This window comes from Microtus oregoni, unplaced genomic scaffold, assembly GCF_018167655.1.
Source record: "Microtus oregoni isolate MIOR12 unplaced genomic scaffold, Mior012 000002F_ref0000024, whole genome shotgun sequence".
Lineage (NCBI taxonomy): Eukaryota > Metazoa > Chordata > Mammalia > Rodentia > Cricetidae > Microtus > Microtus oregoni.
In genome coordinates this window covers 32018261-32031886 of record NW_024543061.1, presented here as the reverse complement: position 1 = coordinate 32031886, position 13626 = coordinate 32018261, and the positions used below count along the sequence as shown (strand labels likewise).

Below are 13626 nucleotides of genomic sequence, written 5' to 3'. Positions count from 1 at the left end.
TTTAGCAATGTTTCTTTTATGTACGTGGGTGCTTTTATATTAGGGGCATAGATGTTCAGGATTGAGACTTCATCCTGATGAACTGTTCCTGTTATGAGTATAAAATGCCCCTCTCCATCTCTTCTGATTGATTTAAGTTTAAAGTCAACTTTGTTAGAGATTAGTATGGCCACACCTGCCTGTTTCTTAGGTCCATTTGCTTGATAGGCCTTTTCCCAGCCCTTTACTCTGAGTAGGTGCCTGTCTTTGTGGTTGAGGTGTGTTTCTTGTAAACAGCAGAATGTTGGATCCTGTTTTCTTATCCAATCTCTTAGCCTGTGCCTTTTTATAGGTGAGTTGAGTCCATTGACATTAAGTGATATTAATGACCAGTGGTTGTTAACTCCGGTCATTTTTTTTTAGTCGTAGAGTTTGTGTGTTTCCCTTCTTTGTTTTGTGTTGGTGAAGGGTCTCTAGATGTCTGAGGTATTGTGGTCATTGTTGGACTCCTTGGTTAGTGATTTTCCTTCAATTACTTTCTGTAAGGCTGGATTTGTGGCTGCGTATTGTTTAAATTTGTTTTTATCCTGGAAAATTTTATTTTCTCCATTTATAGTGAATGAAAGCTTGGCTGGGTATAGTAATCTGGGCTTGCACCCATGGTCTCTCAGTTTCTGCAGTACATCTATCCAGGACCTTCTGGCTTTCATGGTTTCCATGGAGAAGTCAGGTGTAAGTCTGATAGGTTTACCTTTATAAGTAATTTGGCCTTTTTCCTTTGCAGCTCTTAATATTCTTTCCTTATTCTGTATGCTTTGTGTTTTGATAATTATATGGCGAGGGGATGTTTTTTTTGATCCAGCCTATTCGGTGTTCTGTATGCTTCTTGCACCTTCATAGGAAAATCTTTCCTTAGGTTGGGAAAGTTTTCTTCTATAATTTTATTAAATAGATTTTCTGGACCATTGAGCTGCACTTCTTCTCCTTCTTCTACTCCTATTATTCTTAGGTTTGGTCTCTTTATTGTGTCCCATATTTCCTGAATGTTTTGTGATGAGAGTTTGTTGGACTTGCTGTTTTCTTTGATCAGTGTGTTTATTTTCTCTATGGTATCTTCAGAATCCGAGAGTCTTTCTTCTATCTCTAGTATTCTGCTGGTTATGCTCGTTTCTGTAGTCTCTATTCGTTTACCTAGATTTTCCATGTCCAGACGGCCCTCTGTTTGTGTTTTCTTCTTTGCCTCCATTTCAGTTTTCAGGTCTTGAACTGTTTCCATTATCTGTTTGATTGTTTTTCCTTGGTTTTCTAGGGTATCATTCACTGATTTATTCAATTCTTCAAACTTTCTGTTATATTTCTCATCCATTTCTATAAGGGCGTTTTTTACATGCTGTTTAAGGGTGTCAATCACTTTCATGAAGTCAATCTTTTCTCCTTCCTCTTGATTAAGGGGTTCTTGTCCTCCCGTTGTGAGGTCGCTTGTTTCTGGTAGCTTCATGTTGCTTTTCAGCTTGTTGGGCGAATTCTTGCCTTGACGTCGGCCCATCTCTTCTTCCAAATGCTCCCTATGGATCTTCTTTTACCAGATTAGGTCTCCTTGCCTACCAAACGCTGTCTCTCCCCAATGTTGACTCTCCCAATGCTGGGTCTCCTGGCGCCGAAAGATCAGGCCTCCGTGCTGGTTGGGCAGCTCGCAGACAAAGCGCCTACCCCGCTTGGTGCAGGCAGGCCACAGAAACAAAGGAACTGCTGCCCCCCGGGAGCCCCGGGTACTCGGACTCAGCGCCCAGATAGGCTGGGCTGGGCGATGCCACGCGCCAAAAGAGGGCAGTGGGGGCGAAGTGGGGAGGGCTCTGGACGGAAGCTGGGTGGGCCAGGAAGAAAGAGGCAGCACCCGGGGAGTAGAGGCCCTGCAGAGAGCCCAAGCAGGACAGGGGGCCAAGAAACCCCCGAGCTCCCCGTCCCAGGCTGGCGCCGTGGGCCAGAAACTCACCCCAATGCTGGGTCTCCTGGCGCCGAAAGATCAGGCCTCCGTGCTGGTTGGGCAGCTCGCAGACAAAGCGCCTACCCCGCTTGGTGCAGGCAGGCCACAGAAACAAAGGAACTGCTGCCCGCCCGGGAGCCCCCAGCGCCCAGATCTACTTTTAACTTTTTAAATATCTCACTTAAATGTGTGTCAATATGAACCGTGTTTCATTCTGGATTGTGCTAAAAGATTCAAACTTGGTTACCTTAAGGAATTTGATTAGGATATGAATTACTGGAGTTTATTCATATTCATGTTCAGATTTATTATATGCAGTTCAGGATCTGTCTCTACAATCCTGACACCAAAAAAAAAATCTCTGAAGCCACTGTTCTATAAATGTGCAATCCCCTCACTTAGCAGAGAATCGTGGCCTGAACTGAGCTCTGCTTCTGTAGTGCAAGGACTCACGTTCCAAGGCAGAAAGACTGATACATGATGGATGTAGGAACGGATTCATGTTTTCACTTGAATTAAAGAATTTAAAGTCAGAAAGAGTTTGAAAGTCAAGCAAGCCAAAGTTTATTCAAAGAAGACACTTTTATTGGCGTGTAAAAAAAGAGAAATCCCAGGAGGGCAAGTTGTAGCTTAGCAGAGGAGGAGGGAGACTGGAGGAGAGAAGAAAAGCCATAGCATTTGAGTTAAACCAGCATGGGCAAGCAGTTACCTTGGAGGGGAGCTTTAGAGGCAGAGTGAGAAAGTCCAGAGAAATCCCCCCAAAACACACTAGGGCCCTGAGCCAGCATCTGAAAGAAATTTAGGCAGACAAACCTGTTGTCTGAGTTTTCTGCCCTGCCTGGTTCCCATAGTCATTAAGTCCCAAAGAATCACACAGAGGTCTACATTAATTATAAACTGTTTTGTCCATTAGCTCGGGCTTCTTTTTTTTTTTTTTTTTTTTTTTTTTTTTTAGTTTTTCGAGACAGGGTTTCTCTGTAGCTTTGGAGCCTGTCCTGGCACTAGCTCTTGTAGACCAGGCTGGCTTTGAACTCACAGAGATCCACCTGCCTCTGCCTCCCGAGTGCTGAGATTAAAGGCATGCGCCACCACCGCCTGGCCTAGCTCGGGCTTCTTATTAACTCTTATAACTTATATTAGCCCATTATTTTTGTTCATGTTAGCCACATGACTTGGTACCTTTTTCGGTGAGGCAGTCACATTTTGCTTGTTCTGTGTCTGTTCTCATTGTCCCACCTCTATTTCCCACCTGGCTACTGGCCAATTAGCATTTTATTAAACAAGTACAAGAAGCAAATGTTTACAGGGTAAAACCATTGTCCCACAGCACAAACCCAGTCTAACTTCCTGGTGGTTTGAGGGACTCTGCCCTAAGGGGCAGGAATTCTGGGAAGGAGAAGTGCACTATGCCATTAAAAGAATAATTATTCCTCCCAACTCTTTAGCATGGCTTAAGGCAAACCTACATCCCTAGGGGCATCACTTGGTCAGGTGACTGACCTGTCCATCTGGATTAACGTGGGTATGGTTTGGGTAGCTTGTATCTTTAGGTCCCCATCCAGGCCAGCGATTTCATCCACTTAACCTGAAGGAACTGCTGTGTCAAGACCAAGATGCTGTCAATTGGAAGCTGCCATTGGGAGAGGAAATGTAAAAACAGCACTACACCATTTGTCTAGGGAATGTTCAACAAAAAGCTCTCCAAATTCACTCTTCTATTAGCATGTGAGATTGGTCACTCTCTCTGGTCTTTGCCTGGAGCTGATGATTTTCTCTGGTTACAGACAAGGATGAGAGCATGAGCGTTTCTGGGCAGGAGCCATTTGGATCCCCCACTTGCAGAAACTGTTTACACAATCACTGATCTCTTCCGTGGTTTTTTTGTTTTGTTTTGGGTTTTTTTTTTTTTTGCTCTTTGCCATTGGGATTCAGAGAGAAGGGCTCTGAAAATATGGCACTTTTTGGCATGCTGATCTGTTGACTCAAAAACATAATTCTTGCCTCAAAGGGAATTAGAGATGGTTTATTTGGGAGCTAAATATGAGTGGCTATGTCATTGGATTACAGATTTAGGTCACCCCAAATTCCACATTCTAATGTGAAAGCAGTCTTATGAAGGTTTTAGAGTAACATAACAAGGAAGGCCATAAACCAAGACACTTAAAATATATTGGCAGAAACATTAGCTAGGTGGTTACAGCAAAGTGGGTAGACCTCTGCTATAGGCCCTGGATGCTAAAAACTTTTGGTTGGTGGAAACTTCCCTAGGAGTTTCAATCTGTGAGTCACAGGATGTTAGGTCTGACACAGAGGTGGGCAAACTAATAGCTACTTATGGAGCTAAAGATAGCCTAAGATAAGTAGTCACTAGTTGCAGAAGCAGCAACATTTTAACCTCGCCACAATCATTGATGCTTTAATAGGTTCATGGGCCTTGCAGAAGGTTTCAGCTTGAGGCTGTAGCTTCCTTCTGGAGACTTCAGCTCACCAAACAAAGGAAGGGGAAGATCTACTGGCCTTGAATTAGCATGTGCACAGAATCAAGGTCCTGTCAACTTCATTCCTGTAAGTCCTGGGTGCCAGCTGCAGCACTGTGAGAGAGTGAGACAACAGACAGACAGACAAAGGCAGAAAGAGACAGACACACACACACACACAGAGAGAGAGAGAGAGAGAGAGAGAGAGAGAGAGAGAGAGAGAGAGAGAATGTGCTCTCACATCGAGATGTCACATCTTGCTGGACCTCTCCTTGGATCAACCCTTTCTGCAAAGTTCTCCTGTCTTGACTTGCCACAGAGCAAACAGCCAGCCCAGGCCCTTCCCTGGGCTCCATCTGCTGCCAGGCTAGACAAAAGCCCGAGTCTGCAGATACACCTGGACAGATTTGTGTCACACACTACTGTCTTCTAGTTTGGCCCCTCAGCAGAGGTTTTAAGAGCCACAGTCTGTCCTACACTACAGGATATTGAATCAAGACACTGAGTGTTTTTCAAGCACACTGAGTTGCAGTAAACATCCCTTGTTGTCCTCCTTGTCTCCTGCCCTTGTAGGAGGACAGCTTAAAGAGGGCTGAGTCCTGTTGGACTATGGGAGCTACATCCTGGGCTGTGCCGTCTTCTTGTACCTGAAGACATTTGTATTTCTTATCTCCTTTCTAATCTGACTGTTCGCGGCAGGGAACCTTGGATGAGGAGCGGGGAGATGGACAGACACGACTGGGAACTTCCTTTGCTCCAACACACAGACTCCATGGAGTGCCACAGTTCTTATTTTTTTAACATTTCCTTTTAGCCCTGAAATAATAATAGTAAGGGATAAACTAAGAAATTTCCAATAAAGATTCCTGCCTTGGAGCTGGAGAGAAGTCTCAGTTAATTGAGAGTCTCTGCTGCCCTTTCAGAGGACCTGAGAAATTCCCTTCACCCACACCAAGCATCTCACAACTTAATGTAATTCTAGCTCAATGGGGATCCAATACCAGTTTTTAAGACCCACAGTGTAGAAATGGCAGGAAAATGCCCTCTTGTAACTAACTGGAATTTCAGCTCATTAATGCTTCTGACAGTCTGGACCCCCCCAGGCAGTTCTATGCATCCATGTCAGATTATGCCCTAAAACACATTGTAACAAAGCAACCTGTGTGTGAGTGTTGAGATATATGGGTTTGGATTTGTTTTAGCTGATGCTCCCTTGCTGGCTTCTTAAATTTATTCACACAAGTTGCTTCTTGGGCCAGCAAGGAGACTGGAACATATCACAGGAAGTCACCTGTGCAGCAATGTGAAGTCTCAGGTGGAGAGCAGACAATTTGAAAACTGTGAGGCTGACAGAAAAACTAGCATCTTCTCTCAGTGAACGTAACAGAATGTCTGGAAAGGAAACCAAAGTTCCTCTTTCTTAAAAATGTACTATTAAACCGGGCAGTGGTGGCACACGCCTTTAATTCCAGCACTTGGGAGGCAGAGGCCGATAGATCTCTGAGTTCAAGGCCAGCCTGGTTTACAAGAGCTAGTTCCAGGACAGGCTCCAAAGCTACAGAGAAACCCTGACTTGAAAAATCAAAAAAAAAATTATGAGTAAATAAATAAAGTTAAAATTTTTATTTAGGAGTGTGTATTGTAAATGCATGTATGTGTTCCTTGTGTGCAGATGGAGAACAGAGGAACACTGGACATCTTTTTCAGTCACTCTCCATATTATTTACTATTTATTATCACCTTTGTTTGTGTGTAGCCCTGTGTATGTGTTCCTGTATGGGCATGAGTGTGCCATGAGGTCAGTGGGCAGTCTGGGAGGGAAGTGGGGTCTGTTGCAGTTTTGCAGTTGCTAAAGCCAGAAGGCTCACAGTATTTCCAAGATTCTCCTGGTTTCGCCTCCCATCTTGCCACATATTTGCTGGGATTATAAATATTCACTACTGAGTCCAGCTTTACATGTGTCCTGGGAATTCAAACTCAGGTCCTCATGTTTTTATGGTTTATTATTATTATTACTCTTGTTGCTGTTATACAGAGTCTCTTACTGAATTTGCTGTTTTGTCTGGACTGGCTGGCCAGGGAGCTCCCAGAATGCCCAGCTTTCTTGAGGATTTGGGGAGATGAGTTCAAGACTTCATGTTTGTACAACAAGCCCTTTCCTGACAGCTGTGTTCCCAGTCACCTGAAATTTATCTTAATTACAGGTTTCTACAGCTGTGGCTAAACACCTTCTGTCATGGTTTAGGCTGCTAGCATGAACCTTGATGTGGGATGTCCTTCTGTATATATGTTGCTCTAATGGTTGACGAATAAAGCTGCTTCAGCCTATGGCAGGGCAGAGAAAAGCCAGGTGAGAAACCCGAGCAGAGATAGAGAGAGAAAGTAGGCAGAGTCAAGGAGACGCCATGTAGCTGCCGAAGAAGACAGATGCCTGGAATCTTACTGGTAGGCCACAGCCTCGTGGTGATACATAGATGAATAAAAATTGGTTAATTTAAGATGTAAGAGTTAGCTAAACATATGCTTAAGCTATTGGCCAAACAGTGTTGTAATTACAGTTTCTGTGTGATTATTCGGGTGTGAGCAGTCTCCGTGTACAAACCTTTGCTCTGTGCAGCACATGGAAACCTTCCACCTTTTCCTTCTACTCAGGCCCTCAGTGGGATGGATGATACCCAATCCCATGCTGGTGCAGTAGAGATGTCACAGATTTCTGCACTGGTGTCTCTCAGGCACACCTAGGAGTCATGTTCTCCAGCTGTACAGCCCCAAGCTAGTTTACATGCAAAATTAACTGTTATGAAAACAGAGAATGCACATTGCCAGGCACTGGGGCAATTCTGGAGTGCAAGGACTGGTTCACCAGTCTAGTGGGGAGTCAGCTTTAGACAGCCGGACCCTACATGTGCCTAAGATGTTTTTAATAGTCTTGTTCCATCGCCCAGTCTGGCTTCTGGCTCTCTATCCTCCTCCTCAGACCCAACAAGTACAGAGATTGCAGGTGTGTTCTCTCATGTCCGGCCACCTGTCTGTACTTCTTAAGGAGACTCAAGGTTTTGACAAGCTGCCTACAATTTTATTTTCTTCCTAATGTGTGTGTTTTGCCTGCATGTGAACCTTCAGATACCATAAGAGAGTATCCAATTCCCAGGAACTGGAGTTACAGGTAGTTGTAAGTTGCCACAGAGGTGCTAGGAATCGAATTTGTCTCCTCCACGAGGGCATCCAGTGTTCTCAACTCCAGCCCCACTGCCTCCAATTTCTTACTCTGCAGCCACTGTTCTTCCCATGGGAAGAAGGGAATGCATGAGCGAGGGGAAAGGGCCGCCCATCCTCAAGAAGCTGTTGCTGGAAGCCAGTGCTCACTGATCCTGGCAGAGGGGGATGGGGCTTTCAGTGAGTAAGTGCAGTGGGGAAGATGGACCCTCCAGCAAAGCAAGCCTGGACAGCAATGAGAGACAGCACTTTCTCTACTTAAGTGTTGCCATTATCTTCTGCATGCAGAGTTCTAGTAGGCGCTTGGCTAAAGAGAAAGATTTTCAAAATCCCTGGTGCTTCCTGAGTAGCTTGGACTACAGGCTACAAACACACACTGCCAATCCTTTACTTGTTTATTTATTTATTTATAGATAGGGTCTTGCTATGCACCCCTGGCTATCCTGGCATTTATTATGTATCCCAGGTTGTACTCAAACTTACAGCAATCCTCCCGTTCAGCTTCCCAAGTGCTGCTATTAGAGACAAGTACTACCATATCTGACACAACCCTGGATTTTAAAAGTGAATCATTGTTTTTTTTTTTTTAAAAAAAGATATTTGTGGGGTAGTTGAACATTGAGTTCTAATGTATATTTTAAAATTGTTTACATTGCTATCTAATTTATGTGTGTATGTGTATGGGTGTGCGTGTGCTACTACTCAGGTGGAGATCAGAAGACAACTTTTGGAAGTCGGTTTTCTCATCTCATGGAGGTTAAACTCAGGTTGTCAGAATTGGTAGATGGTATCTACTTGCTGAATCATCTCTCTGGTCCTCTATATGTGAATTTATTTATTTGACACAGAATACCTATGCAACACTGGCTAGGCTGGAACTCACTATGCAGACCAGGCTGGACTTGATCTCACAGAGATCTTTGTGCCTCTGCCTCTCAAGTGCTGGAGTTAGAGGTGTGCACCACCATGCCTAGCTCTATACGTACACCTTATGACCAGTGTATTGATACTGACTTTTTAGGTTGACAGCAATATTGTGGTAGTCTATACAGAAGGGGCCTTGGTCTGTTAGATTCAAAGTGAAGTTGAGATGGAGTCACCACTGTCTTCATCTGTGTATCAGAGCAGGGAAGTCGCTGCTTGGGGGAGTGGGATTGACCCAGGGTTGACGTAGGTGCCACAGCATTGGACAGTCATGAGACTTAAGGTCCCCAGACCCTCTTATACTATTCTGTCACCTGTTGTGATTCTACTATAAAATATTTTTTCAAAAGTACTGAATTGTTACAAAAAGGTGGTGGGTACCCTCCGATATGACTACACCCCACAGGAAAAGTTAGCTGTGCGAGACTTTGCCTCCCAGTGCACCTCAGTGCCCTAGACAAAGGCCCAGCCTGGCGCCGTGGCTCCTGATTCTGGCTTGGCATCCTCCACACCCCAGACCAAGCCCTGGCTCTAAGTTCCTGCAGGAATCGCTATCTGGATATCAGGGCATCTCTTTGTTTCCTCTATTTATTTCATGGCTGCTCCTATTTTAGCAGCTGGTCCTGGGTTTCTATTTAGAGAGACAGCAAAGCCTGCTTCTTAAACAAATAGATGTAAACACTTCGATTCAAAGACAAGTGGGAAATAACAGTGCAGGTGGTACTTAGATATTGTAAAAAAAAAATTTTTTTTAGGGTGTTAAAGAAATGACAGAAGTTTGGGAGGAACCGGATGACAAGTTTCAGGAAATGTTTTCTTATTTTATTTATCAGGTTGACAAAGCATCCTCACACAATCTGTTTTTCTCTTGTCTCTGGGTATTTGTGCTAGGGGCCACAGGAGCTGTTCAGGACACCTTCTGAGACCTCTTCAGATGAAGGATTAGCACTAACACTGAGAGAGGAAGAGCAGTGGGAGGGAGCAGAGATATAGAGGGTGGCAAAGCTCTTCCCCCATGGGCACCAGACTTCATTCCTTACTGGATGTGTAAGGTGGGAGGGGTACAAAGTGAAAGAAAAATTATTAAAGATTTATTGATAATCACTGGTTTTTTTTTGCTAGGAAAATGTCCTGGTTACCTAAGGAAAACACAGTCAACAAATGTGTCCACTGGCTTTACTGTTTGCATAACATGGTCTTTGTATGTGATCCACACTAGAAATCACAATCCTGTGAATAATGGGTAGGAGTCACAAACCCAGATTAAACTATAACTCTCCCTCTCTTCCTCCCTGTTGATTCATGTAGAGTTTTAAGAAATAGAAGAGAAATTTTTATGTAGCCTACCTGTTTCTCCAACTGTAACATCTTATAAACCAGCGACTTGTCCTGAGTAAGGTCAAGATAGCTAACATTCCCATCACCCTGATGTCATGTCACCGTTGATATTCATGTTCCACCCTTGCCATCATCACACCTCTGTTCGCCCATCCTGCACTTTGTCACTTCTTCACGAATATTATATGAAAGGGCCAGCGAGATGGCACAGTGGGTCTGGCACTTACTGCCAAGCCTGATAATGTCTGTTCCGTTCCCAGGACCCACATAGTAGGAGAGACTTGACTCCTGCAAATGGATCTCTGATCTCCACACACTTGCTGTGGCAGAAGAGGGTGATGAATCTCCTGGCACTGGAGTTACAGGCAGTTGTGCGTTGTCATGTGGGTGATGGGAACTAAATCTGGGTTCTCTGCAAGAACAACAAGTGCTCTTACCTGTGAACATCAATGTTCATTTGTTTAGGTAAACATATTTTTTAAAAAATGTGTTGCCATCATCAACAGCCTTGATGTTCTCTTAAATATTCATTACTGGGGGCCCTGGAGATGCTTAGTGGGTAAGAGCCTTAACCACCAAGCACTGATGGCCTGAATTCCATCCCTAGAACTCCCACGTGGAGGAAGATGAGAACCAGCTCCTACAGGTTGTCCTCTGACCTTTATATGTATTACATGGCAGACAAACATAAACACAGAGAAATAAGTAAGTGAGGAAAAAAGAAAGAAAGAATGAAAGAAAGAAATAATGAATGAACAAATGGAAGAAAGAGAGAGAGGGAGAGAGAGAGAGAGAGAGAGAGAGAAAGAAAGAAATCCTACTATCTTTCTGTATTTCTGTCTTGGGGTTTCTATTGCTGTGAAGAGACATTATGACCACAGTATAGGGGTATTTATTTGTTTTAATAAATGAAGCTTGCCTGAAGATCAGAGAGCAAAGCAGCCATATAGGTCAGGGAGTAGTGGCACACACCTTTAATCCCAGGACTCAGGAGACAGAGGCAGATGAATCTTTGTGAGTTCAAGGCCACCCTGGGCTACACAAGAAGAGAAACAATTCACACAAAGGTGATTCCAGCACTTGGGATCACACGCCTTTAATCCCAGCACTAGTGAGGTAGAGACAGGAGCAAATATGGCTGGGCAGAGAGAGGAATATAAAGGGGAAGAGACAGGAACTCAGTGTGGAGTTTGAGGATTCATAGAGACAGGATCTTGTCCATTAGGTCTGAATATTTGGTAGAGATGGGGTTCAGGTTGAACTCCAGTATCTGTCTTGGGTTTTTATTATTCGTGCTATGCCACGGCAACTCTTATAAGGAAAGCTTTTAACTGGGGTGACTTACAGTTTCAGAGGGTTCAGTCCATTATCATCATGGTGAGGAACACTGTGGCATGCAAGCAGTCATAGTGCTGGAGTAGTAGCTGAGAGCCATACATCTTGTAGACAACAGGAAGTTGACTGAGACACTGGGTGGTATCCTGAGCATAAGAAACCTCAAAGCCCGCCCCCACAGTAACATACTTCCTCCAACCAGGCTACCATAACTACTTCAACAAAGCCACACCTCCTAATAGTGATACTTCCTATGAGATTAGGGGGGCCAATTATATTCTATCTATCTATCTATCTATCTACCTACCTACCTACCTACCTACCTAACTCCAACCTACCTCTGATGTACCTGTTACTGACTTCTTTTATTTATTTATTTGTTTGTTTGTTTTGGGGACAGGGTTGCTCTGTAGCTTTGGAGCCTGTCCTGGAACTAGCTCCTGTAAACCAGACTGGTCTCAAACTCACTGAGATCTGCCTGCCTCTGCCTCCCTAGTGCTGGGATTAAAGGAGTGCACCACCACCGCCCAGCTGTTACTGACTTCTTGATAACCAGAGAGCTTGAGCTAGAACGCTCTGTGACCCTAATGGTCCAAAGAATAAATAAGGCTCCCTTGTGCTCCACCAGGTCCCTTTTTATGTATTTTGTTTACCTGTCTGGCATAGGGTCCAGGCACTCTCAAATTTACTAATGTATTCTGTGTAGGAGATACCGGCTGCCCACAGTGGGGACTGGATGATGGAATGGATCTTTCACCACGAAATCTTTTGAACTTCTTTAATTTCAGCCACCTGAAGCTCTCTGTATGATCTCCAGCACTGGAAATTAAAAATAACAAAGCAAAATCAAGAACACCCAGGAGGGCTTTGCACAGACATCCTGGGGCCGACTTCTTCACACTTTTGTTTCCTTTAAGAAGACGGAAATTCTCCTCCAATAGCAATTGGTACCCAGCCTGAAAGACACACCCTCTTCTGGAAAGCTTCTCAAGCACATATTCCTGGTCCAGGGTCCTCAGGCCCTGAGAGTGCACTACACATGCTCCTTCATCCACCCAAAATTTCCACGGGCAAGTAGAGCACGGCCAAAAGCAACTTGGGAAGGAAAGGGCTTAGTTGGCTTATCTATCCCAACCACGGTCCAACATTGAGGGAAGCCGAAGCCGGCACTCAAGCAGGTCAAGAACTGAAGGCAAAGTCATAGAGAAATGCAGCTTCATGGATTTGCTGCTTTTGGTTTGCTCAGCCTGCTTCCTTATATACTTCAGAGCCCCCTTCTCAGACATCGCACCGCCCACAATGAGCTGGGCCCTCCCACACCAATCATTAATCAAGAAAATGCCCAATTAACATGCCCACGGGCCTATATGTTGGGTCATTTTGTCAATTGAGGTGTGTCAAGTTGACAAACAAAACCAACTAGCACAGACCAGGGATGGTGGCCTCTCAGAAACCCAGTGAGACGCTATCGTCTATTCCAGAGGCTTTCCCTTAGAAAAAAAGGTTTTCCCCAGCCAGCCTGAAACTCAGCCTCAAGTTCTAGTGGCATCAGCCTGTGGTCACTTTTCCTTCAGGTCCCGCTACTCTATCCAGTTCCCGTTGAACGCAGGCTCACCTTGCCGCTGAATTCAGGGTGTTGTGCCCTAACTGACCTTTGGGGTAACTAACACTGGAAAGTCCCTAGTGTTGCCCTGATGATGGACTGCTGATCGCAGGGAACCCTAACAGTTTCTGGAGCCCGTTGGTGCTTCAGCGGGTGGCTTCCCTCTGAAGTGTGCCCTGGAATGAGGGCACTCCACGTGGGAACCCTCAATGTTCTGGGTCTCCTGTCTTAGTGCGATGTCCTTGTCCACCACCAGAGGCTCCAGACAAGGCGGTATGAACGAGAGCGAGCCGGCTGGAAGGCTGCCCCCGGCAACCAGTGACGCGCACGGCGGCGGCTTGAGGACACGCGCTAGCGGCCCGGGGGCTGAAAAAGCGCGCAGGATCCCGCGCGCTCTAGGGGGTGCAGCGCGAGCGCGTGAACTCCGCTTCCCCGAGTGCCCCGCCCCCACCGCGGTCGCCCCGCCCCCCGCGGCCACCTGCTGCCCTGCGCGCGAGCCGGTGGAGGGCGCGGGAGCGCGCGCCGGGGCGCTAGCGAGGCCGGGAGGATGGCGCGGGCCTCGCGGGTGCAGCCGGCGCTCTGGGCGCTGCTGTTGCTACAGGCAGTGGGCCCCGCCGTGGCGGCCAAGCTCAACATTCCCAAAGTGCTGCTGCCCTTCACGCGGGCCACGCGCGTGAACTTCACTTTGGAAGCTTCTGAGGGCTGCTACCGCTGGTGAGGCGCGCGGGCCCCGGCGGGAGGCGGCAGGTGCGCGGGAGGGGGCCTGGGCG

At 45.8% G+C, this 13626-nt stretch overlaps 1 protein-coding gene across 2 annotated transcripts in view; it reads left to right on the top strand.

Annotated features, from left to right (window-relative positions):
• Window positions 1-13350: 13350 nt before the first annotated feature.
• Nup210 (nucleoporin 210) overlaps window positions 13351-13626 on the top strand; it is a 95026-nt gene continuing 94750 nt past the window's right edge. The window contains exon 1 of one of the 2 annotated variants that reach the window (XM_041642794.1): window positions 13351-13570. In XM_041642794.1, coding sequence (XP_041498728.1) covers window positions 13404-13570 — 167 coding nt within the window. In that variant the 5' untranslated portion in view covers window positions 13351-13403. The remainder of the gene's footprint in view (window positions 13571-13626) is intronic. The other variant, XM_041642791.1, reaches the window with a different exon arrangement.